Source organism: Neolamprologus multifasciatus, chromosome 6 (assembly GCF_963576455.1).
Source record: "Neolamprologus multifasciatus chromosome 6, fNeoMul1.2, whole genome shotgun sequence".
In the NCBI taxonomy this organism is placed as follows: Eukaryota; Metazoa; Chordata; class Actinopteri; order Cichliformes; family Cichlidae; genus Neolamprologus; species Neolamprologus multifasciatus.
Window position 1 is genome coordinate 4,093,062 of NC_140444.1, and position 27,210 is coordinate 4,120,271.

Genomic DNA, 27,210 nt, shown 5'->3' on the forward strand with positions numbered 1-27,210 from the left:
CCAGGTTGAGCAAAATCTTTATTGACCGAGAAGAGCAACCACAAATGATGATAGAATATACAACCCCACCAGCATGCCAGCGTTTTCATAGAAACTGTACAATGTGAAGGAATGTATGGAATAGGAATTCATAATTATCATCAGAAGAAGAGGATGAGGAAGGAACAAACAGAAGCTTTACATCCATGTGTTTCGGTACAGTACGAGTTTGCTTCATATTTAATGTCACTGGTCAGTCGTGTTTTTAAAACCTTCATTCTTCATTTAAATAGCGAGCATGTGTTTTCTCTGGTAGTGTCACCTGACTGTTCATGTCAGTTTTCCTCTGTCTGCGGGTGAGACCAGACGCCGCCGAGGTCTCCGGCAGTGGCGGCAGCAGCAGACGGCGCCTGGCTCAGCCTCCTCCACACCTGGGATCTCCTGACTGCAACCTATGAAGCGATCTGAACAAACGAGAGCGGCGGGGAGGGGGCAAACATTAAGGCAAAGTGGGGGGGGGAAGAAAAATCTAAAAATGTTTTTACCGTTTTTCTCCACGTGATCGTAGTTGGTGCTAAGGCCTCTTGGCTAAAAGAAGCGAGAGTGCCAGATTAAAATTTCTCCAATTGTTAACATTCAGTTCCCTCCGATTACAGGAAGTGTTGAGCGTGGAGGGGGCAGTGGGCGTGTGCAGAGCTGCCATTCAGTAACCTGTATAAACAGCCTCCACTACAACAGGGCTACAGGTGGTTATTCGTTGGCAGCGAGAGCGAGCCCTTCGTATTCAGACTACTTGATCGCGAGCGCCGCTCGTGCACACAAGGCATGCTAAAGAAATATTAATCGATACGTAAGGCAGCTACTTTTTATACTTTCCACTCCCTTGTTCACTTTGGCCACGCCTCCCATCTGACGGGGAGCGTGCGAGTACATTTAGGGAAGAAAGAGGCGGCGTAGAGCAGCTCTGAATGAATGTGTTTCGTTTTGTTTTTCTTTCAAGGCAGGTACTGGTAATCATATCAAAAGACAGCGAGCGAGTAGGTGAGCAAAACGAGCGTGGAGCGGTTGGCTAGCGGGCAGACGGGGAGGTGGATGCTGGGGGGTGGTGCTAAGAACAGCTGATTAACTGTGGTGTGAATACAATCACATTACACAACCATTGATACCATTATATAAAAAAGGCAAACAAAAGTTGATTGTACAGTTGCTTTTCCACGTGTACTTATACTGAGAGAGGAAGACACCTTTTCGGGGGAGGTGGAGGGCGGGACTTAATCTCTTGAAGCAGTGAAAAACTGGAGGCAAAAACAGGAAGCAGAGGAGGGCGGCGGGCGCAGGAGTAAGGTGCTACTTGGCACAGCTCGGTGGGGCGCGTGAGTGCATGGACAGAGGTGGGCTTGTGCGCAACCAATGGAACGTTGAGCAGGAAGGGTGTTGATGGACGGACAGACGGGGGGGGGGGGGTTAGGTTGCTGCTACTGCTGCTGCTACTGGTGCTGACAGAGCGGGACGGGTGGGGCGTTAAGACAGCGAGGCGTGAGATAAGGCATGAGAGCATGAAATGCACGACAAAAACAAAGAAGGCAGAAATGGCGGTGGACGTGGCAGGGATGGGAGGAGGATGAGGAGGAAGATGGAGGAGGAGGGGAGGGGCTGAGGGAATCCCTTGCGGCCCCCCCTACACCCCCAGCTCCAAACACAAAGGCCTCTTTTAGTCTTTCCAGTCTTTCTTGATGTTCAGGTTCCACTCCCAGGACAGGTGGTCGTGCTTGTCGTCGTCGGTGAACTTGGATTTGATGACGTAGTTGCCACGGGCCAGCAGGCCCTTGGGCGCCTCCTCCACCGTAGTCAGGAAGTCGTATTCAGCACCACGCGGCCCATAGCTGCCCACCATGTAGTCTGACTTGTCAACTGTCAACAAACGAGAGGAAACGTTAGATCTTTGCATCACGCTCTGCTCAGATTGTGAACAGGCTGGTAATTATAAAAGTTTTCTATAACTTCTACAATTTATACAACTTAATCCTGTAACATAAGATCACTGTGATGGGCTGTCACGAGGTTTCACTGCACAGCAGGAGATGGAGATATTAAGAGAGGAGAGCTGGACGTCAACCCAGCAGCAGGAACGCTCGTCTGTATGAGGGGGAGTAAGAGCAGCTCTGCTAGAGCTCTGCAAGGCAACAACCAGCGAGATCCTCATGTGTCAGAAACAGGAGCACTCCCGTTCCTCCTCACAGAAACGAGCAGATACCCACTATCTCCTCCACACTCTTGATCTGGAAAACCTTCATGTGGATTTGCCATCCTGGAGGAGCTAGACTGAAACTGAATGAGCTGCAGGGAGCAGCTCACTCTTATTTTGGGGAGTGCTCTTGTTGCCTCTCCTGTGAACCTGCTGTCACTTCAATTTGCACCAAAAAAGGTGAAATAGATTCACAACAGTCTAACGGCACTGCCTTTGAGTTCTTCTGTGATTCCCTGAAATTGTTATTAAAATAAAAATCTAATGAAATATTTTTTAAAAAGAAGTGAAACATGCAAAACACAAACATAGGCTTTAAAAAGAGCCTGAGTTAGCCGCTTTAGCTCGGTAGGTAAGCAGGCGAGTGCAGCAGTCCCAGCAGCTCTCCTCACTTTCCTGTCTGTCTTCACTGCTCCACCATCCAATAAAGGCAAAAATGTTCAAATAATAGTTAAAAAAGTAGTATTTTGTGAGAGGTTGTTTTCGATAACTTATAAAGCTTCAGGCCCTGAAGAAGCTCTGGATCACAGGAGGTCTCAGGATTGTTGCTTCATTGTTTGTTCAGCTTGTAACAATGTTGTTGTGACATGAGAGCTGCTGTTACATCTGTGGTTACTCAGTATTACCCATTACTCTGTGACTCAGTATCCCCTCTGTGTGCTTAAGCACTCTTTTATCTCTTTCATCATAAGGAAAAAACTTTTAAATTTACTGATGAAGAGAAACATTTAAGTTGTGTGAGGGGTGACTGTGAGACTGAGGCCTGTGCGTGTTTGAACGTAAACAAATGTGCTGTAACTGTAGCTAACGCGCCAAGGAGAGACAAGATGTTTTTAAACAAAGAGCCGAAGTAAAACTCAGCAATTATCTGTTATTTTATCTAAACAGGCTCATTTCAGCTCGCTCCAAAGGAGCCTTTTTGATCCAACATCAGCGGCTGGCTAGATAATCAGCCCCAAACTGACATTAATAGCTCATTTAGCAAAGTAACAGCTGTGCATGCTTGTATATAAAAAGACTGATTAGCAGCACAGCTAATGAGCCTCTGGTTGTTGTAGGCTGCTGTTTGGCTGTTAGCACATGATCAGCTTTACATGCAGGAGCTGCATCCAACCAGTAACGCTGATCGTCAGAGGAACTGTGTTTGTAGAGACGTTTTTCACTCACTCTTCATTCCTTTCCTGAACGTCTGCTGCACATACTTTAGCCCCGACACGATCTCCCTGTTCACCTGAGGACACAAAGACATTGCATCAGACATGTGACAGTAAGACAGATCAACTGTGCAAAAGTCTTGAGCTCATTTCTTTAAACAGACTTTCTTCTGACTTGATCAAAAGTTCTTGAAGAAAGTGGTTTTTGGACATTGGCTGCTTTTTCACTCATTTTCAGTCCGTGGACCTTTTTCAGAGAAATGTTTTTTTCCTGTTAAACTAATTAACCCTGAACTGTGAATAATTCAAGCCTAAAAATGCACCTAACCTGAGCGTGAATCAACATTGTGTATAAATATAACATCAACTCGTTATTGGCTGCCTCTCACAGAAACACAATTTGGTCCCATTTCTTCTATGAAACTATAAAAATGACAATAACACAGTCTGACAGGCATAAAATACCATTTCTGCACCAAAAAGATGATTTCAACATGCTTTTAGCTGAAAACTGTTTTTAAGCTGATAAAAAGCCTCTTTTCATCCTGTGAGCATCTACTACAATTCTTCTGCTACCGATTAATGCTTTAATGAGAGCACAGATGACTTGACACCAATTACTTTGAGATTTAGTATTTTTGTTATTGAGTGGCTACAGATGGCTCTTTGTGGCTCTAAAACCTGCTTTGTAATTGTGATGTGGTTCCAGATAAATAACAATGTGTGTCTCTTGTTTTTTTGTTGCTATGTACATCGTCTGTGCCTACATGACACTCAGTGGATTCAGAGGAAGTGAGCAATATTTCCTATAGTTAATGGCAGGAAATAAATGATTTAATATCAAAGCCTCACTGAGCAGCAATCTGCCAACATTGAGCTCCTGTGCCATCAATGTGCCTCAGAGGCTGTCGAGTCCTGTCCAGTGACCCAAACTTCACAGATTTGGAAACATCACTATCAGTGGACCAGCTGTACTTTAACACGGTCTGCAGAAAACAAGGACAGATGCACTCATTTCCTAAACAGACCAGCAGCTCTCACCTTAAAGCTGATCTTTATTCTGTATTCGACTCCCTCCTTCAGGACGAAGGCCTGCTTCTTAAAGGCTTCCAGGTCTCCTGTGAGCAACAACAAACACAGACAAATCAATATAAGGTCCAAACCTCAGTGACAGTTCACTTCAGCATTTTTTAATTTCATCTGTTATAAGGACTCGTGCCATTGACTCATTCATTCATGCAATCCTCTCACTCTCACGCTGATCGGTCTTCGCTAACTTCGCTAACCTGCTTAGCCGCGACCCTTCCTGTGTCGTGGCTCTTTGGCCAGGCTGCTGTTACTATTATTATGGTCTTGGATTTCATTAACTGCTTCCCCAAGAGCGACCCACAGGTCATGCAGATGGGGGAACTTGAACATCTTGGACTGTAGCTGTCGACAGCAGCCCTCCCTCTGCTGTGGAGATCCGTCGTGAGCTTGACAGCTACTCAAACACAAACCTGCAGCAGGTGGCGCTATGCTGAGCTCACAAAGGCAGCAGGGGAGAACAACACCATCGTCATCAGCTGCAGTTCAAGATGAGACTTACTGGAGAGGCAGCTGAATATATGATTTCTCGCAAATAAATTATTGAGTAAAACATTTGCATATGAAAGCTGGTAAAAAGCGAGAGCTAGACAGTCTGCAGGGCACAGAGCTGTGACTTTGTTTGTGTCTCTTTTGGCAAAAATGAATTTAAAAATAAATTTAAAACAAATGCATGAAGGTGTAAACATCAATAAATCATATAAAATCAAAAAGGTAAAATTACACAATTATTTAAAATACTGAGTTTCTATTAACTGACACAATGTTGATATTTCACAGCACAGCTGCACTGAGCGCACAGTTACCACCAAAATAGTGAGAATCGAGGAGCAAAGCACACACGTCTTTACCCTCATGTTTCAATCTTAAAGATTCACTGAACACATGTTACCGTAGCTCCTGGAACCATCCACTAACATCGTTTCACTCTGTAGACCTCAAACACTACTGTGAGATAAGGAGGTGTTAATTATAGATCACAATCGTGAGGTGAAGCTCACGAGTACAAACGGAGCTGCTTCTATTCTGAGGACTGCTCCTTACAGTGAGCTCCCACTTTAGCCTCTAAGCTTTTATTTTACATCTACTTTACATTCTGGCCAGCTGGAACTAAAACAGTGTATGACCTTCGATTTTAGTACCGAGCTGCTGACTGTGACTGTATCAGTTTATATTAAAAAGAAATAAAAACGAGTGGATCAAACTTGGACCATAAACAATTTAAAATTGCTTTTAATTAGAGACGTCAGGCTGTTTCACCAAAACAGGATGAAAACGTCACCGAAGCATCTTGTCTTCTGTTTTAAACGATGTGCACCTTTTACCTTTACAGCAGCACCTTCTTTTGTTGTCTACCCCTTCCTGAAAGCACAGACCCAGCAGCTGACTGGTCAGATGTTAGCAATGTTCCCCACAGAGTGACATGACCTGAAAGCATTTACACGGAAACCACGATGGGAGCTCTTCAAATGATCTAAATATTGAGGAAAGCTGCTTCGGTGCTTCCTTTATTGCCTCCCTTAGCAGAGCAACACTGGCGAACGGTTCATCTACTACTAACAGAGAGTCTTGTTAAAAGCACAATTTCCACTGGATCACTTCTCTAGATGGAAGTGTCCTAATGTCTTAACAAACATGCTTTTTTCCTGTATACTCTGTGTCTCTGTGCTGTCCTCATCTATCCTGTTCTATTGTTACTCTAGTACAGAAAACAAAGCTAAGATTAAAAATGTGCAGAACATAAGTGATTAAGAAAAGAGGCGACACAGGAGACATTTTTGGACAAGGAAAGCTTTTGGTCTAGAGAAAGAAAAGTTATTAGTTGTCATACTTCTACGCTACAAGCCCGTCGAGCAAAAACTCATATGAGGCTCAGTATCGTGCTCAAGGACACTACGTCAACTGGCAACTTAATAACTGACCTTCTGATTGGTACCCCTTAAAACCACCCACTAATCTGTAAACCATCCATTCACTTCCGCTTATCCTTTTCAGGGTCGCGGGGGGCGCTGGAGCCTATAACAGCTGTCATAGGGCGAGAGGCGGGGTACACCCTGGACAGGTTGCCAGTTTGTCGCAGGGCCAACACACAGAGACAGACACTCACATTCACTCGCACAAATTGCCTAGTGGCAATTTGGATTATCCAATTAACCTATCCCCACAAGCTGCATGTCTTTGGACGGTGGGAGGAAGCCGGAGTACCCGGAGGGAACCCACGCAAACACGGGGAGAACATGCAAACTCCACACAGAAAGACCTGATGGTGGAATTGAACTCAGGACCTTCTTGCTGTGCGGCAACAGTGCTAACCACCATGCCACCGTGCTGCCCCTACTAATCTGTAAACCACTAATTTAATTATAGCTGAATTTAAAGGAAAACCTCTGTAAAATGTTTTTTGGTTCAGTAATTTCTAGTTTGTTTTTTAATTACACTCTTAAATAATCCAGATTATAACAGTTTCAGTTTTTTGCCTTAATCACGCCGCCCTGCCTGACACATTTACAGTGAGTCCTCGGGACACTAAAATCATCTGGCAGTCCCGTGGGAGCTGACTGCCATGCTGACCATTGCTGCCCTGTTGTTCCCAGGCCTCTAAAAAAGTATTTTAAACTGAGCTGTTTCTAGTATGTTCTTGCTGAGTAGAGTGTGTCCTCCTCTTCCTTTGAGTCCTCTTAAATCCAAGCTTCACAAGAAACCAACAACAAAGAAGGAAGTGAGCCCAAACAGACTCAAACCTCTGCAGAAACTAAGAAATATTCTAAAGTTCGGAAAGTTAGTGTTCCAGTTTTATTTCCTGCTCCTGAAGAACAAAAATAGACAACTTACACTAATCTTTGCTTCTTCTGCTTTTCTTTCTTCTTCCTACAAGCTTCTTTTTATCACAGTCTCTGTGATCACAGAAGTAAGAGGCTTATATTTTGGGCCAGTCTGTAAGTCATTTGAACCCGAAACTGTGAGGGCACGTTTCATCATCAACCTTATTAAACGTTTTGGTTCCTTGCATAAGAGGAGAAATGACTGTGCCATGAAACATCTTAAAAATATTAGTTTCAGGGACTTTTTATTGAAAAGCAAAACATGTTTTATCTCCAAATACGAACACAATGGGGACGATTCAATTTAACGTCTCCTGAGGGGGGGGGAGGCACTTTTTGCCTTAACAGAGTGTTTCTTACGCCTGACAATATTCAGCTTTAAGGACAAACACACGAGCATAGCTGAGGGCTATCTGTGACTTTAAACTAGAATTAATGGCAGGAAAAAGTCACAATCAGTCAAACTGGACTGTTGTGCCTTTATTTACCGTGTGGACAGTCACAACTTCATCTGAGAAAGCAGTAAAAGCTGCAACAAGCAACAGGACAAAATGTCCTGGACTGATCCAAATCTAGGCCAGCTGGACCCAAAGCTGCTCCAGACGACTGAGAAGATGCAGCTCAGACCTACAAGATTATAAAACTCTGGAATATTTTACATTAACTTTTAAATTAGTGCCACGAATTAAAAAACTAAATCCAGTCGCTGTAGTTCGTCCATTTCTCTCTGCTTCTGTGTCGGTAAATCTTATTAGTAGCAGATTCAGACCTTCACAGAGTAAGTGCTGCTGGATGGAGTTACAATAGGCAGAGTCTGTACTGGGGGTGCAGGACAAGAACCTCTGAGAGCTTTGAAACAGGATGAAAATGATTTGAAAGAAAATAATGGTGTGAAAATGTGATGGAACAACACGTTGTTGGCTTTGGCAGCGTGGCCTCGAGTCTCGAGTCCCCCACCACCACTGAAGGAGATTTACTGGCCCATGAGAGAAAAAAGGCGTTTAAATTATTTTATAGATGGGAGCCGGGAAATTAATTTTCCCAAGGGGCAACATGCGAAACTGGACTGTTGGACGGCTGCACCAATAACACGAACTCAAAGAACCTGCTTGATATTAATTTTGTCTCTCTTATTAACTGTTATGGTTACGATTTTACAATAAGGCAACAATAATGTATTCGTAGTAACCCCAGATTATTTTATTTAATAAAACATCAATATTTGGTGTTGTATGATACGAAATATCGCGTTACTATCCAGTATAGATTTTTCACCCCACCCCTACTTGTTTGTGAGTTTGTCTCAGCAGTTTGCTTCACAGGTGAGCTCATCACTCTGAATGAACTCGAGGATGCTCAATTATATCCTCTCATATTTACAATTATTTTGGTGCGGCTACTCAAGAAACTTGAAAATATCTCGCACATACTGAACTCAGCAGCAGATTCCTCTAACTCAGTGGTTCTTAACCTTGTTGGAGGTACCGAACCCCACCAGTTTCATATGCAAATTCATTGAACCCCTCTTTAGTGAAAAATAAAATATGATTTTCTTCAAATTCAAGACGTAGATATGTTTTTTTACTGGTGCACAAAATGAGCCGTGCATGTCACGGCGGAGGCTCTGCCCAAACCCCTGAGACCGACTCACCGAACCCCTAGGGTTCGATCGAACCCAGGTTAAGAACCACTGCTGTAACTTTAAACAAAATAAAAATTGAAAAAATAACTGAGGTGAGGATGTTGGCGGGACACCGAGTTATCCAGGACTTGAGTCACGCACAAATGTTTTTTTCACAGCGCCAACCACGATCCCTGCACATGCACATGGGTATGAAGAAGGTGCCCTGACAGCTGGGAAATATCAAACAGCTGAAAACCTAAAGCAGCGGACCAGAAGAGACAAACCCGGAAACAAACATAACTGCGGGCCACTTATTAATAATCCTTCCCCAGGTTCCCCTACAGCAGGGGTCTGCAACCTTTAACACCCAAAGAGCCATTTGGACCCAGTTTCCACACAAAAGAAAACACTGGGAGCCGCAAATACTTTTTGACGTCTAAAAAGAAGTTAACACTGTATATATTGTTTTTTACCTTTATGCTTTGTGTGAACAACTAAGGTGTGTTGCTTATGAAATCCATGAAGTGCTACAGAGAAAATTACATTTTATTCATGTAATTAACACATTTTGAACTCTTAAAGAAACTAAAATGAACCATGTAGCAAACAAAAACTTGTGATATATATCTCCTTTGGGCTTTTGGAGCCTTGACCTGACTTTTAAAAACTAATTGGAAAAAAAAGCATTATGCTGCTGAAAAATGAAAAAGAGATATTTGCAAAATTCTGCCTAAATATGTATTTTACCTGGTTAATGTGTGTGGTGGGTGTGGTCTGCAGCGCCGCCTTAACGTCTGTGCTCTCTGTGCTGATGTGTTGGTGTGTGTCGGGCTGTGAGCTGAAAAGCTACAGCCGGCTGTGTGCGTACAGCAACCGTGTGTGAAAAGTGGTCAATAAAGAGAAGCTGAAAAGCGTGTTCATGCAAACATCGTCGGTTCTGCCGTGATATGTTTACAATAAGACTTCTGCTCCTGAACCTCTGCGCACAGCGTCTGCAGATCGGGGCTGTACGAAGTCACTTCATCTTTACGCAGGACTGTAAGCTGTCGTCTGTGAGGCGTTTGTTTTCAACATAGTTCACGGTGGAGAACAGCTGCTGACATAATGTGGATCCAAAGAGCCATACTTGGCCTGAAAGTCTCGATAAATGCACGGCGTTTCGGCGGGTATACCAGCTTCCGCGAGTGTGATGCTTATATTGAGCGATGAAAAAAATAATAGAATATAATTTTATTTTTATTTTTCAATATTACAATAAGTTTTAAAAGTTTAAAAAAAAACTAACATAAAGAAAATATACTTCAGTTAAATACTTCTCATTTATTTTCCCAAACCACGCGGAGCCGCACTATAAGGACTAAAGAGCCGCAGGTTGCCGACCCCTGGTCTACGGAAACCCGTAGGAAGGATCAACAGTTCCAATATGGCGCCATTAGTTATCAAACACTGAATGTTGGGGTTCAATCAGAAACTTCTACTTGATTTCTGCCTGAACACAGACTCACCACAGAGGTCCAGGACCAGCGGCTCAGGAGCACGATCACAGACCAAACTCATCCGGATCACCTGGACGTTGGGAACATTGGGATCTGAGACAAGACCAAAGAAACAGGTGATTCAGTACAGACATAACAAACATGCTAAACGTGTGTCTCATACTACCCAGATTACTGCTGGCTGCTCCATAGTTTATATTCATAACTTTTATTTATCCTTAAAGACTCTTTAACGTCGTTTTCACATGCAGTCTGCTAAACCCACACATTTATAGGAGGTCTGCATGTGATGTAAAAACAGCTACGTTTGAAGTGTTTGAACTCAGGGGAGCTGAAATCAGGACAGGCTGCTGTAGTTGGGACAGATTCTGCATTAATTACTCTTCAGTTTGTTCTCAGTCAACAATTCAAACTTTTCTCCTCACAGCAGGAAGCGTACTGATCATCAGTGTTTGACAGACAACACTAGGCCACAGGTCACTATAAAGACATACAACTACAGCTTAGTCCTGTTTTTTTTAATAAAATGCACACTGCATCAAACGGGGTGTAACAGTTCAATGACAAACCGAAAACAACAAAAACATCTGCTTCACAACACACATCAGAGTAATGGACTTTCTTTGTTTATCAATCAAATAAACATATTTTTTCTGTTTTTAATTAATCACTTCTAAAGAAAACCTGAGATACAATTTGAACTGTGGTTTTGCAGAACCGTTACACACACACACACACACACACACACACACACACACACACACTAGGGCTGCCACGATTAGTCGACTAGTCACGATTACGTCGACTATCAGAATCGTCAACGACTGATTTAATAGTTGAAGCGTCCTTTGAAGCTTTGTAAGATCACAAAAGACGCAGGAAGAAGTAGTAGGATTTAAGAGTGTAATAATGGACTGAAACAGAAGATGGCAGCACTGCATGTACAAGGATGCCAGCTGCTGTTAAATCCCAAAGAAGAAGAAGCTGTGTCCCAGAATTCATAGCGCAGCCCAGCTCATTTTCCAACAATGGCGGCAGCTAGTTAGTTTTAATATTACTCTTATTATTCTTTCTGCGTCACAAAATAAACGTTTAACATATTTTCAGGCGAGAATGTAGCTGTGTAAACCTCAAATATCTGCTCAGTTTATCAAGACACCACATATTTTCAAAAGCGCTCCGACGTTTTCGGAGACGTCTGTTACCCACTAGCTCGATAGCTAGCCGGGGGCTAGGCTAACTAGAGCCGTGAGAACACCGGACTGCCGCCAAATCGTTTTCAAACCCACCGCCGTCTTTCGCTACTCAGGTTAAACATATATGAGTCACTTAGATAACTTAAAAATGTTATTGTTTGGCTTTTTTTTTCAGTATTTTATTTGTTCCTGAGTAAATCGGTTTGGCTGAGATTAAAGTTATAGTTTTTACACAGCTGAATAAACCAAGCAGACAGCTGATTATCAGAAGTGTGAGATGCTCGAGAATATACTCCGGTGTCCTGTTATATTTTAGATAGCAAGGAGTTTATTAAACTTCACTGAAACAATCTGCAAACTTCATTAAAAGTTAATAAACTATCATCTTGTCTTTATTTTTAGTTAGCACATACCTTAAACACTTAAAGCTGTAAGCTAATGATAGTTATATAAGAGCAGATGCTGCTGGTGCAATAAGCTGTATGTTTTACGTCCAGTGGATGATGATCTGATTAGTCGACTAATCGCAAAAATAATCAGTGACTAGTCGACTATCAAAATAATCGTTTGTGGCAGCCCTAACACACACACACACACAAACAGTGTATTACCAGCCTCAGAGATCCCAGGGCCAAGCAGGGCTTCCTTATATTTGCGTAGGCTTTCGTCATCCTTATCCAGCTCATGGATCTCCTTCACTGACTTCTGGGCTGGAGGTTTGTAGTTCACTGGCTCTGGCTCTTCATTTTCAGCGGCGATAGCTGCTAGCTGCTCCGTAGTCACGTCATCGTCAGCCATGTCTGGAGAGGGAAAAAATGTGAGTGACGGTATAGCGAGCATGGAAAGAAAGCAGGCGGGCAGGCGTCCTATATTCTTACTAACACTTGTCTCTTGGGGAGGCAAGTGTTTTGTTGTAAACAAAAAGACAAACTCTGCTGTGTGTAGCATTTTATGTCATCTAATCTCACTCCTTTGAAGTAGTAATAATGAGAGGGGAGTCACGAACGAGGCGTCAAGCATCCCATGATGCAGTTATTTAGGTCAGATGAAAACAACTGTGTTCCCCTGGCATGGATGACGTGAGTCTGGTCTTTTTCACCTCTATTCATCCAAGCAGCAGCTTCACAACAGTGTACACCGCAGTCGTGTATATTTGTTTTTCTCAGCGATGTTATCAGGGAAGAGTTTCAAGGATAACAAGAACAAGGAATAACATTTGTTTTGTCCTCATAAACTTCCAAATAAGGAAGCCATCTCATTTATGTCAGGAAAGCAAGATGATCGAGTTAATCTGATGCAGAGACAATGGGTTTGTGTTTCATTTGCACAGAAACTGTGTTCCCGTTTTAAGGAGGCTGATGCCCAAAAACTTTCCACTGCTCAAACGCACAGTGTAACAAAAGCAGGAAGAGCTATGCTTGGACCGAGAGTCTTAAAGCCCCCCTCCCACCCACAGCAAAACAGAAACAAAACACAGGGCCTGAATGCACCACTGGCACTCTAGCATACATCGCTTACAATTACACTTTAGTGCTGGTTGTGTATCTTTAATCACTTAAGAGCAGCTACTTTGATGTTGTAAATAATTACAGGAGCATTTTTAAAAAACCTGAAGGACAGCTCTGCACACAACGAACTCTCAGTAATGTGGAAAAGCCAGCAGAGAGAATTCAGGACGTAAACTCTCTTTGCTCAGATGCAGTGACTCTGCTGCTTCACAGGACTGCTTCACATTTAAAAGAAAGTCAAGCGCATGAATGGAGCCATTTGAGGTGGTCTGGGCATCCTCACAGGACGCCTCCTGGACAACTCCAACTTCGAGAGGTGTTTCGGAGACATCGGAGGAGATTTTAAGAAACAAGATGTATTTACTGAACTTATAATATTTTACAGGGGATTTTCTTAGGATTTATGTACAATTTCAATAAAATGTTTTATTTAATAAATAGATAAATGTAAGAAATAAAGGGGTACACAGCTGTGGTGGAGGACGTACAAGGTTATGACATAGGGAGGACTCTTAAGAGAAACTGCTGGTCCCTGCCAGCCTGCAGCCTGTACTGCAGGATGTTTGTGGTAGATATTGGAGCTGCCCACCTCAGAAGCCCTGCGGCAACAGTGACAAACTCAGTGATAGCAAACAGTTAAGAGTTTGGGTGAGGGATGCTGGCAGGTGTACTCATTTGTCTTTCTTCTAGAGCATGTTCGCCTATGGAAACTTGTCAGTTTTTCTCCTTCTAGGCAGACCAGGTTTTTCCATCATCTTGGTCAAAGCTGAACACGAGCGAGTCCGAGCTTTCAGGGAGGGGCGAAAGCTCACTGCCGTACAGGAAAAGGATCAAAACAGAGCCGATGTGTTTCCTCTGACTATAAAAGTCAGTGAAATAATGTCAACATGGACGCTAGAAAGATCTGATGCACCATGATCGTTTTAGTCACTATACTCTTGATTTTTTTATAATCCGTTCTTATTTTTAGGTGATATTTAACTAGGCTGGATTTTACACATTTTTCACAACTGATAAAAAAAATTAACTGCTAAGTCAACATCACTGTAATCTGCTTCAGTTAGTTCAACAATACAGCAAACGTAGCTGTGAACTAATTGTACCTCCGTCTCCACACAGCAGTGCTCAGCCAGCAGTGTTTAATACCTCCGTGACATTTGTTTACATTTCAGCAGCAACAGATGGATTAAATGCTTCGAGTCTCCAGCCTCAGATGCAACACTGTGTAAACTGTGGCTGTAACTAAAAGACTGGAAGTTTGAAAACTGTGGATAATGCAAATGTCCCAAATAATTTTAGTGATTAGTGATTTTTGTGATGCAAATCGTAAGTTTGAGTTTGTCTGCATACCTCTCACTTCTCTTATGAACTGCCTAAACTAGCAGGCATCATAGAAATGTCTATAAGCAGCACAGATGTGAACTATGCGAGGAGCCGCAGCCATAAACATGCCTGAGCAGGAGCCAAAATCCTGCTTCAATTTTCCTCCTTTCTATTCCTTACAAATGCACCATTATATACACAATTTCTTGCACCTGAAGGAACCAAAATTGTGTGACTAAAGTAAGACTTCGAGAACATCTTCAAAATGTGATTATTAGCTGCTGTTTGCACAAATTCTCCTTAATCAAGCAGAGCCTTTAAACACCAAACTTTTACTTTGGTCAAGTTTCTCTTGTGACTTCAGATATACCCTCCACTCAATAAAAATAAAATGCATTATTAGAGAAATGTACAATGATAAAACAACTGTTTTTTTTAATGCAATCTTCATTTGAGTTCACGTTTTGCATAACTAAACTGCAGATTTAACTGAGGTCAAATTTAGATCACGGTTACTCGACGAGGAGTGAAACTCCTGGCATTAACTCTTTTTATTTATATTTTTGGTTTGCATGGTCTCCCTGTTACGAAATTTCTTAAAGCTAAATATTTTTCCCACTGAGCACCGTGCAAGTACATCAGTCTTTTACTGGTAGCTTTTAGATTGTATTGTCCCACAAAAGGCTAATTTAATCCCTTTATATACTGCTATCTTATTCTGTGAGACCATATAATAATTTATTAGTAGGCAAGCTCCATTTACATTATTCTCCAAAGTTTGGTCAATCGGGCAGCACAGAAAGTGATCATTCTGACACTTTTACGCAAAGTGTGACCCTAAAGAGCCGTGCTGATGGGCAGTCAGCAGTTTTTTTCATAATGTGGAAAACTGATGTGTTATTTTTCTTCAGCTCACTTTTATAACTGATGGTTCAGTAAATGTGTACTTAAACTTCGTGACACTGAGGCTCTGTTTAATCAGAAGGTCAGTGGATTGATTTCCTCCAGCCCATCTGCTGAAGATACCGAACCTCGAGCTGACCCCGATGCATCCATCGGAAGGTCAGAAGGTGTGTGTGTGTGTGTGTGCATGTCAGATTAAAAGTGCTGTATGAATGTGTGTGTGTGATTAGGTGAATGAGGCATTTTGAGTGCACAAATTAAGCAGAAAGATGCTATATGAGTACCAGTCCATTCACCATTTCAGAGAAAGGGAAACAATCTACAACTGTCCACTTTAGCTCATACTGGGCTGTATGTGTCCCAACTCAAATAAATTGGCCATCCCTGATTTTGACCTTGAGTTGCACTTTGAGTGAGCTGTCAATCACAACTCAAGTGAATAAATTTTAAGATATTCACTTTGTATTGTTACTAATAAAAGCACAAATGTACCACTGCCTGCTCAGCCGCTTTTTCTCCACAAAGTGAGGAAATAAAATATTTATATTTAACCTAATATGATTAAATTTGGACAACTGAAGAGGTTTTCATGAGGAGTAAGGACACCTGTAACGTGGATTAGCACAGGTCTGAAATATGGAACAGTCACATTTTCAGATAGTAGAAGTTACCTTTCAAATGAACTATCGTGCATGCGTTTAAGCTCTACGGTTCTCCTGTCACAAGCTTTTCCATTTGAGCAAACATTCAATAAAAAGGTTAAAAATTTAATTTCCGGTAAGCTCATAAATGTATTTTATATTTAAATAAATTAGTAGAATAATATTTGTGCTTTTATTTGAGGAAAGCTAAAAAAATCCCATGTTTTATGAATTGAAAAAAAAAAAATATCCTCATGTGTTTTCACTTTCAACAGTTCACGTGCTCTCACAGGACATGATGTAAGAAGTTAATAAAAGTGATATTAAGAAGACTCCCCTTGTGCTGTCATGCCAAATATTAACATTAGGATATTTCATGAGTGGACTAGAGCCCAGTTTGACTGACTCGCCCCACACAGCCTTCAGCAGGCTCACAAACAGGATGGGAAGCTTAAAGAAACTTCAATTTCACAAACAGAGGAAGCATGCGGGAGCCTGTAGCCTCATCAGTGCAGTGTGTCACTAACGTTTACATCCTCTGTTTGGTGTTGGGTTCATCTATTTTTGTATCAAACACTAAGAACAACAACCTGCAGGGCAACAGCCAATCCAGACTGTTACCCCTGCCGGCCTCATGCAAACATTAATAACAAATACAGAATTTAATAGAGACATGGAAGTTTCTGCCTGCTGCAATTTTGAGCAGCAATATAATTTAAATTACGGCGACTGGTGCTACCCCTTTGTTGCCTTGTTCTTAGGTTATCGCATTCACAAGATTTTCAGAAAACTTGACCTCTGACCTTCAGGTTGAGTTCACTGAGATATGCAGATAGATAATACCTATAGTAATAATTTGAAGCTCCGAGGTCGCCTCATTCTCGAGTTATCGCATTCCAATCTTAGGTGTCCGTACTGGCCGCCCGCACGGCAGGGAAACAACAATACCCTGCAAACAACACTGTGTTTGCTCATGGACGATGATGTCAGGGATCAACGATGGTCAAGGTTAATGTTTGTTATGCATCTTTGTGCATGTTAGTCAGCGACCGTGTGCGTGTGTATGTGTCTGTCTGTTTAATGCCGTCTGTAATTGCTTTTAAAGAATCATCATGATGTTACAACATGTTCAGAACCTGCCGACGGCTTACTTAATAATAATTTACTATCCAAACTAACAGCCCCACGTCAGTGCTTAAAGTTTTGCAGACGCCATGTATGCTTTTACTGACCTGTAAGATAAAAAAACGTTTATTTGTTTTTGTTTTTTAACTATAAACAAAATTTAATTTAATGTGTATGACATTATTTATGTTTTATATTCATCTAAATCTGAAAAACAATGTTACAAAATCCTTGAAATAAATCTAGTCTAGTACACCCTGGGCTGCTGCCAGTTTAATTATTTACCATTTACCATAATTAAGTTAACAGTTAATCTGCATAAATAGGCTTTTATTCTAACTTCTCTAGCTTTAACGTGGATTTTTCTCTGTGTAAGGAAAACGGTGGCGTATGCGAGGAGCTGAAAGTTTGCTTTATGTCATGTTTGCGCTGGTTGTTGATGTGGATAGACGAAGGACTCACACCAGCTGTTTATCAGAAAGGTTTTAATAGTTTTGGACCAGACAAACATGTTTTTTTTTTTCACTGCTGCTGAGTTCACTTTCTCAGTAACAATGCTACCTCCCCGCTTTTCACCACGTGTCTGTAGACAGACTGTGGCTCCACGTTAAACTGTGACAGCATCATCTCCACAGCTGCTGTTGTGTTTTCTGTCTTTTTGTTGAGAAATGTAGGAACTGCCTGGCCTGAATCTTCTAATACTCCACGTCACTATTTCATGTCTATTTTAGTCACAAACGTGGATGAAATGCTTACAAAGCACTGAAGCAAAGAAGTTACATTGAGGTTTTTTTGTAATCAAGTGGTTTGCATTAATCAATAAATCTGGATAATTTTCCTCAAATACTAACATATAAGAAAAATCTGAGCCTGACCTACACAAGAACTGGGAATATAAAATGTCTTGTAGGAGCGGTCGAAAATAAGTGAGCCAAACTCTTCTCAGCTTTGAGGTGAACATCTTAAGCGACTACCAATGTGAGTGAATTATACCACTGATTGATTTATCACAGGGTGGTAAATACATTAGTGGGTTACCTAAGCAACCAGAGTCTGCTATGTCCACCAATGCAACCAACAAGCTGGACACAATGAGCAAATATATGTGAACCGGGCTTCATAGCTGCTACTATATAACCATTTATTATAAAATAAATATCTTCTGACAACTTCTTTCTTTACAGCTTTTGTAGGGTTGGAAATACAGACTCGTCTCCTTGTATTATTCATGTGTAATTTATTTGCCAAAGAGAAATTATAAAATATATTAAATTATATTTTGTTATTCGTCTTTTGCATTTATTGAATTTATTTCTTTTTTCATCCACTGGGCTTTTTAAGTAGTTAAATATGTTCTGTTAGTGGACCAATAGTAGCACTGAGGAGAGAATGATTATGGGGACCTGCATTGACGCACCTTACCAAATCTGTCAACATTCCTGCTTTTCCCAGTTTCTCCCATATTTTAGGACCATCCACAATCGTGTTTTCCGTGTTTATCTAATATTGCACAAGATGCCAGACTGTCTATGAAACAGTCTACGCATAGAATGCATAAAAACTGCATGCTATTTCAGCACATCTGTCAAAACAACCTGATTCTCATTGGTCCAATCTCGGCGCAGAAAAAACAGGTAAGGGTTAAACAAACTAACTGCTACCTTAGCTGTTTGACTGTTTTAAGTCTCTTTAGTGCAAAAATTCAGTAAAGAGCGATATAGTTGGCTCTTCAGACGTGCTTAGCAGGGAATTATTAAATTTGGTACAGTTAGAAAGAAATTAAATCAAACTGAGCTTTATAAAACATTAAGTTAGTCGTTAACAACGTATAAATGAAACAGTAAAAACAAAAATGGCGCCCTCGTTCAACCAAAGCAGTGTCACCAAAACTATTTCACACATCACTGGCTTCCTCCTGGTTATGCTAACTTAATAAATCAAAGTTATACCGTGTCATCAAAACAGTTTCTCATATCACAGTCCGGTGAATATGCTACAACAGGTAAATTGAAAGTCTCCTGATCTCCAGAAAGTCTTATCATTTCCAAATGTTGCAGCATTTCCTTTTGTATGATCTGAGAAGATCTGAGCTCCTGTATCGATTCGACATCACTCAAATAGCGGTACACTCATGTTCAATCCAGCCATGATGCACGCCATACACAAGTCAACAGTTTGTTAACAGCTGAAAGGGACTCCAGCTACATTCAAGAACAGCAAAGAGGGGGAATGAGATGCTCCAAGGGAGTAGCTGTGTCTGCTGCTTTAAAAAGAGAAAGACTTTCGCTGTGGAGGTGTGAGTTTATTTCTCTGCTGTGAAAACGTTAAGGCCAACAAGTAAAAAGTCAACAAGCCAGCGCTAAAGTGCCATTACATCTATGTGACCTTCATAACGGGCAGCCTGTTAATGAGTAACTCCATGTGGAAAGAATTTAAGTTTTGTTAAAGTGTAATAGAGGCTAACAGATGATTATTTATTATTTAGGTTCATCATCAAATCATTTCACACTCTATACACACCTGACAGAAGAATGAACCTATATAAACCTATATAAAGGCTCACTTATAAAATAATAAGAAATAATAATAATACTCTAATATATCATGTAATCTCTAAATCGTATACATTTTTGTTCATAAACTAGTTCTTGGAAGGTCTGACTGTCATTTTGTCGTTTGTAATCTAGATAAATCTAATCCCAGATGAACAGAGTAACAACAACATATATTAAAAACAAAGTGTAACTGTTCTTTTTGTGGGGCTTTTTTGACGTATTGATCTCTAACTAACACACAGAATTAACAGTTCGTTGGTCAAAGTGTGTTATTGTTTGCCTTAGGCAGGCATATAAACACAAAGACTTTCAGAGTTTCCTATATTTATTTTTCCTGCATTAAATTAAATTGAAAACAAAACAGCTCTTTCAATGAATGAATTTTAATGAACGCATGTTTATTTTAAAGATAATATCACGGATCTTTGCAAATTTTCCTCATTTATGTATTATCCGCGAAAGAACCCAGATGAATCGCAGCTGCCATGGTGATAAAATAGTAAATATATCTGTCATTATTAGCCGGGTAACAAACCTCCTTTTGACAGCACATCAGTTTACTCACGCCACTGGTTCATTAGCCTGAACGATTAAACTCATTAATACTGAACAATGTGGCTCAACTTTTCCTACCGCCGACCCCCCCTCTCACACAGGGTGGGACTGAGGAGAGACAAGTGGCTAGCTCGTTAACCGCTGGGAACAATTCAGCCGAGCTAACCGGAGCCTGCAGCTAACATTAGCATGACAAGTTATCATCAGCTGACGGGAGCGGGCGCGACAACGGAGCGGCTTCACGGACGCGCGCCGGTTATGGTTGCTCTAGAGAGGGCGTTAGAAGCTGTCTTCGAAGCTGGAGACGCTTACCTTTAAATTAAACGCAGTAGTGTTTTCAGGAGCCTTTGCAGTAAGTGCGTTCGTTGCTCTCTGGGCTCTCCTGCAAGTATGGCGAACAAGGGGACGGCGCCGCCCCGTGCGCCGCCCGCGCTCACGTTCCCGGGAGCGGGTCCGCGGCGCGCACGCCCTACGTAGGTGACGCGCTTAAAAGCTTGTGTTTAGTTTTGGGTTCAGTGGGATAGTTTCGCTCTGCTGTCACACTTTGTACTGTGATAAAAGATACAGAAGATAACGGGACATATTGAAAACTGACCTGTGTATTAAAAAACACTGATTGCTTCTAATACTTGTAATACTTACTTGCAAAACCCCTTGAAGTACATGTTTGTTTGTCTGATTTAAAATCTTTTGTGTGTGCAGAGGCAAATTCTTACAAAACCTACACCTTCTGATCATTTTTCTTAATCATATATAATATGTGGCACGGGTGTAATGAACCATAACTTCAACCTAAATCTTTTTTATTACCAATTTATGTGTTCTTTCCATCTAATTCAATTAGTTGTTTTCTGTTTCTTTGTTTTTTTGTTTCTGGCCTTTTCCTGGTCTCTTTGCTAATGGCCAAAAATAAAAGTCATTATTATTTATTAATAACCAAGGACCAGTGCCTCGGGGCACTGACTGCAAACACTGCGAATTATCGAGTAATTCGAATAACTCGATTATAAAAAATTCTTAATTTCAATGCTGTTTAAGGCACGGCTCATACCACTGTCGCTATGGAAATGTGAAACATTTGTGATTTAAAAACAGACCTGAAATGGTACTCAGGAGCAGTTTAAGAAAATGTTTGACAATGTTAACCCTACACACACTGATAACACAACAGCAGCAGTGAGGATGACACTGGTGCAGTTTACACACATGCTGCGAAGAGCAGCTGAGCTCAGGTGGAGCGAGAGAAAACGTATTTCTAGTGTCCAAAACAGCAGCTCTGTAATCAGCAATAAAAGCTTTACTGGGAAGTAAAGGTAAACTTTGTATACATCATATTTTATTGACTTTGACCTTCTGAATGTACCTTAAGTTATTTATGCATTTTTACTTGTGTTTGTTTAAATTTAATTTATTTGCACATTAATACAAGGGGTTTAGTTGTCCTTCTTGACAAATGTTTTCATTAAAACATTGCATTTTGAAAAACCCGCACCCCCCTCCTTTGTATATTTAGTATTGCTCATTAGAGAAAAGTATTTCCTTTCCAATTACTTGATTAAATAACCAAGATTACTCAATTTCTAAGATATCGGTTGCTGCAGCCCTAATGTCAATTCAGATACTGAAGATATGAGACACCACCAAGAAGACGGAGCAAAGACAATATGAAGAGGTACAAGCAGCAAAATCAAGATGTTGACCTTGTATGAGGAAGAGCACCAATGGTAGGCACTTTGGCAGGTAATTCATTGTGTGGTGCTTTGTCTTTGTAATGGTGCATTCTCAAAGGCTTTAGTTTAGCATGGTTTCAGTAGTTGGCCTGAGCATGGCCAGTCAACATTTGGCACCACTGTGAGGAGTCCAAGAAGACGAGAGACGTTTTTCTAAAGATGACTCAATATCATGAATTTATGTACAAAATCCTTTGAACGTGTCCATGTGTCAAATATACAGTACTGAGTGACAGAAACAGTGTACATTAAAATGCAACTTTTTGTTTTTAAATTTACATTCAGAAGTCTGTCATTCAACCATGTTTATACAAAAAAAAGAGAACAAAGATTCTCATTACAGGTTTAAGGCAACAACAGTTCCTGAATCCTGATAACATGGTTTTATGGTTATAAAAAGAGAAATTTTGAAAATAACACCCAAAACAAAAAAAATGGTCCATACAAAATGTCTTTAAAACACAAGGGTCTGATCCATCACATCTGATTAGCCAAAATAAAAAAAATGATAAAAGGAACGGGAGCGTCATCCCAGCAGAGTCCTTTTAACTGGTGTCCATCTTACACTAAGAAAGATGAAGAAAAAAAAAAGAAGAAACCGATTAGAAAATTCAGTATTATCCAGATAATTAATGAAACTGATTTCATGCAGCCTGATTACATACCTCAGCATTATAGGCATCCAACTGGGCATCAAGCTCCTCTGCAGAAAGCTGGGGTCTGTTTCCTCCTCCCCTCCCGCGGCCTCTGAAACCTCCACCGCCACCACCGCCGCCGCCGCCTCCACCACCACCACGCCGCCTTTCAACCCTGGGCTGACCGAGCCTAGTCCGATCAAAACCTTTGTTTGAGCTGCAAACGATAAAAAGAAAGGGTTACTCCAGAGAACCTGTAAAAGCCAAACAAGCTCCCCCCACCCAGATAAATGGAAGAAAATTAATAGAATTTGTTGTCGATTTTGCAATAAATCACTTATCAAATCTCAAAATCCTTGTAATAGATAAAGTGATTTTTTTTTTTTACTGCGTAACATCGTAACCCATTTTCAATGCCTATGTCATCACATTAAAACATCAACCTTGATTTACAACCCAGGATCCTTTTTTTAAAAACAAAAAAAACATACCCTTGTGTATTCTGTCTGTTCTGTGTGTCGAATTCTGAAGTGGCTTGTTGGATTTTCATAGGGCGGCCTGGCGGGAAAATAAAAAAAACAAAAAAACAGAAGTATAAATTTAGTTAGTTACCATTAACAGTTTAAGCAACAGCCACGTGCACACGCCTAAACAAGAGAACAAGCATGGGAACAAATCCTCACCATCAAGCGGGACGCCGTTATAGTGCTTCATGGCTTTCAATGCATCTGCCTTATTTACAAAGTGGACGTCTGCAGTTCCTTTACTGCGACCAGATCGATCATAGTGTATAGATGCCTTCTTCAATGCTCCGAACTCAGCAAACAGCTCCTAAAAAGTAAAATCTGGAAAATCAGTGCCATTCCTCAGCATCTGAGGTGAGCAAAATAGAACTCAGCTTCGATAATTACCCTGATATCAGAATCAGAGACACCAAAGTCCAGATTGGAAATCAGCAGCTTGCTGCCGTTTCCTCCGCCATTTCCACCACTGTTTCCTCCGCCGTTTCCACCACTGTTTCCAGCACGTCCACCAACATGCTCCTCAAACATATCGTGCTGCCATTTATCGGGCAACTCTCTGGGCTGTGGAGACAAAAAAATAAAATACAGGCTTAGTTTGTGTTTTGTTCTAGGAAACTCAGAGTGCTACTATGATGGCTTAAAGCACTTGAATATTGAATGTCTGAAGGCTATTGAAAAAGGTAATCTAATAACCAGTTTATGGTCATTACTCCCTATAAACATCACAGGAATCAGGCTAGAGGCATCATCTGGGTCTTCACAGGAGGAGTTCATTCAAAAGGGATGAGAGTCTTTCTTCAGTGCCTGAAAACACTCTTCTTTCCACAGAGGAGGTGACAGTAAGGCAGTGAGTTTCCACAGGTTGGAAAAAGCCCCATGTTAATTATGCAGCCAAAAAAAATGAAGCAAGGGCCCCTCTTTGAAGCAGTTTTGTCAGGAGGCAAAAAAAATAGTTTGGTAGACAGGATTTCGGCTCTTTTTGCTCGAGCAGGCTATAAAATGCTGACAAAGTCAAAAACAAAAAACAACAACAGAAAAACAAACAAACAAACAAACAGAAAACACTGCAGCGAGGGTAAAACATCCATATCAATCACAGCAGCCGAAGAAATACAAGAAAACAGGCACAGAAAAGTCCCTCAGAGTCCATGCTGGTTCAGCTCCTAGCTTCTCCTGTTACTGTTAACTGAACCATGCTAGTTTCCGGAAGTCCGTAATCACGTAATTACACCTTTAACGACGCATTTTAAAATACATTTCCAACATTTTAACCATTTTCACAATTTCAACCGCTTTTCTTCCATACCCTCGTGTACGGCGTGGATCTGTTGTTTCGGTTGAAGTTGCTCTGTCGGCCCCGCGCCGGCCTCGACGGCCCGCCGCCTCGACCTGAGCCTCCAGCCCGGGCGAACGTTCCTCTCCCGCGGCCTCCACCTCCGCCTCCTTTCTTGCTCATCTTGATAATGTCGTCCAGAGACATGTCCATCTTATCACCCATGGCGCTGTTCAAACTTCACCGACAAAAAAGACAGACAAAGACTACCGACGAAGCGTGCAGAGGAGGCTGTTTATAAGCTACCGGCGGCGCGATGTTGAAATTGACGGAAATGACGTCCGAGCTTCGCTAACGCAGAAGCTCCGCCTTTTGAAAAAAACTTTATTGAACAGAAATACTAAACGATGAATATGTAAATGAATATGTAGCATTTTCTATATTTAAAGGATAAGTGTGAAATATAATATTTTTACATTTCCAAAACACAATGAAGTATCAAAAACCGTTTTGCTTGATATAAGCAGGACAGATTTAAACAGAGAATTCGCACCAACAGTTGCCTCAAGCATTGAGAATAAAACCTGCAAAAGACAAACGTTCAATTTCTGACCATGAAAACTACAAATAATTAAAAAGTAATATTTGGTAGGGAATATCGTAAATAAAGCAGCTCAAAGCTTATGGCCATCAAAAGATTTAAAAAAAAAAAGTGATTTAAGAGAAGATTTCAAGGAGGTCACTGGCTCCACAAACCCTAACTTTTTATGGTTTGGTTGATGGCAAAAGTATTTGATACCATGATGATGGACTTCAAGGGCCTTGTGTTGGCATCTGAGACATATTGGGTCAACATTTCTGCTTTGTAGCTCCAGACACAAAAGTTCTTTAAAAGCAATCAGTAAAATGTTTAAAGTGATTCTAAAAAAATATAGTGAGCCAGTGTAAAGAAGCCAGAATCAGAAATATTTAGATAAACTGTTTTGACTCATTCTCATACAGTATTCAGTATATACCTTTGCTGTGTATTATTACACACATATTATTTTGTTTGTTTGTTTGTTTACTGTATTTAAAAATGTGGAGTGACCAGTGCAGAAAAACATTTTCCCTGACTTCACATTCTGTAGGTGCTGTTCAGACTTAAAATCCCTCCTGCTTTTGAAATTAGCTTTTGAAGAGTATTCACTCTGTTGTTACACAGCAGAGATCAGATAGAAAAATAATAGTTTGGTTAACTATCAGTGAAAGCCGGTAGGACTGAACTGTTAGGAAATTACAAGGCAAGGAACACCCTCACCCTAAAAGTAAAACACCTAAACTGAATGGCTAAATCTGACACATTCACATTGTGGATACGTGATCAGGTGATCCTTCTTTTTGTGGGACTGTACAGCCTTTTTATCCTGTAGGCAGAAACCTTTCTAAAGTGTTTTTATTCCATGACTGAAGAAAACAGCAAAGATTCCTGCAGGTCAACATGTCAGTACAAAGCTCACTACAAACACACTCAGACATTGGTGGGACATGACAAAAACTACAAAGAAAAGCAAATGCAGCTACAATAAAGCCCTAATAATTTATTCAAACTGGTAGAAGGTTATTGATTCCTTTAATGTTTGGAGTTCTGGAGAAAGCCTGGAGCTCAAAAACATACGTGTTGTTCATTAAAATTGAAATGATTACTACACATTATGTCTTAAAAACCTTGTGGATTATTGGAATTAAAAGGAGAATACTATAGGGGACTAAATTTTAGTTTCTTTAATGCTAATTGTATTTACCTAGCGTTTCACCCAGCTGCATAAGTAAACTGCAAATTAATCCACTCAAAAACATAGAGTTAACTGCTTTCCAAAGCTGACTGATTTTCAGTCAGTGGAATAGTTTACATGACAATCAGATCATTCTGCCTCGCTCGATGTTTCTGAAACCACCTGAAGACCCACCTTTTTCATTATCTTCTTAACTCCAGTATGAGTTAAGAAGATCAGCCCTGGCAGATGGGCGCCCTCTCTCAGGTTTCTCTCTGTTAAAAGGGAGTTTTCTTTCCCACCATCACCAAGCGCTTGTTCATAGGGGATAATCTGATTTCTTGGGTTTTCTCAGAGATACTTTACCTTGGGTATAAGCTATCGTAATGTTCAGAAATCTGATTTTAACCACATTGAATTGATTTGAATTTGATGTGTATAACTGCCACATTAGGTATGAGGTTAATGACAGTTTCCAAGCAAAATGTATATGGTGAGATCATCACCAGGCCAATTATTTGATTTTACGCTGTTTAGATTTGAGTTTACGGCTCTGTGGAACATAAAAGTGTCTGAGGATTATTCTCTTCATCATGTCAACCAGTTACCCTTAGAAAACTAGTCCTGTTAGCTCTCAGTGTCAGTGAGGAATACTCTGAGAGTTCTGGCAAAATACTTAAAGACTTTCTTTCCAATTGCAAGCTGTTAAAGGAACTCGGAGCAATAGAACTGACAATGAACGTGATATAAAGAAACTACCACAGCTATAAACAGGTAAGCCAAATCTTTCAAAAGGTCAGGTTTGGCCCCCGGGGACATGACGTTGACATCTGTTTGTGTTTTTGCTGTATAATCAGCTATTTCCATAAATGTACTTTCATTACAAAAATGTTTTGAATAAAGACCAAATCAAATGAGAAACCTGTAAATAGAAGTTACAAGATGTTAGCCCGCTTTCTATCACGCCAGATTTCGTACCTTTGATCTTGTATCTGCACTAATCTAATTAATCTGTTGATTAGAAATATAAACTACATCAGCGGTCCATTGCATTAACTTAGCAGCCACACCTACTAACAGTT

General features: G+C 40.8%; 2 protein-coding genes across 2 annotated transcripts; both read right to left on the reverse strand.

Annotated features, from left to right (window-relative positions):
• LOC146516187 (rho GDP-dissociation inhibitor 1-like) lies at window positions 1-20,648 on the reverse strand. Its single transcript, XM_085162791.1, has 6 exons — window positions 20,525-20,648; window positions 12,214-12,402; window positions 10,416-10,499; window positions 4,420-4,496; window positions 3,392-3,455; window positions 1-1,890 (listed from the first exon to the last, which is right to left on the reverse strand). The coding sequence occupies exons 2-6, from the start codon at window positions 12,398-12,400 to the stop codon at window positions 1,691-1,693; spliced, it is 612 nt and encodes a 203-aa protein (XP_085018917.1). The 5' UTR covers window positions 12,401-12,402; window positions 20,525-20,648; the 3' UTR covers window positions 1-1,690.
• Window positions 20,649-22,090: 1,442 nt separating this feature from the next.
• On the reverse strand, window positions 22,091-24,719 carry LOC146516188 (THO complex subunit 4-like). Its single transcript, XM_085161713.1, has 6 exons — window positions 24,408-24,719; window positions 23,489-23,662; window positions 23,261-23,408; window positions 23,069-23,135; window positions 22,608-22,794; window positions 22,091-22,508 (listed from the first exon to the last, which is right to left on the reverse strand). The coding sequence occupies exons 1-6, from the start codon at window positions 24,597-24,599 to the stop codon at window positions 22,488-22,490; spliced, it is 789 nt and encodes a 262-aa protein (XP_085017839.1). The 5' UTR covers window positions 24,600-24,719; the 3' UTR covers window positions 22,091-22,487.
• Window positions 24,720-27,210: the final 2,491 nt, after the last annotated feature.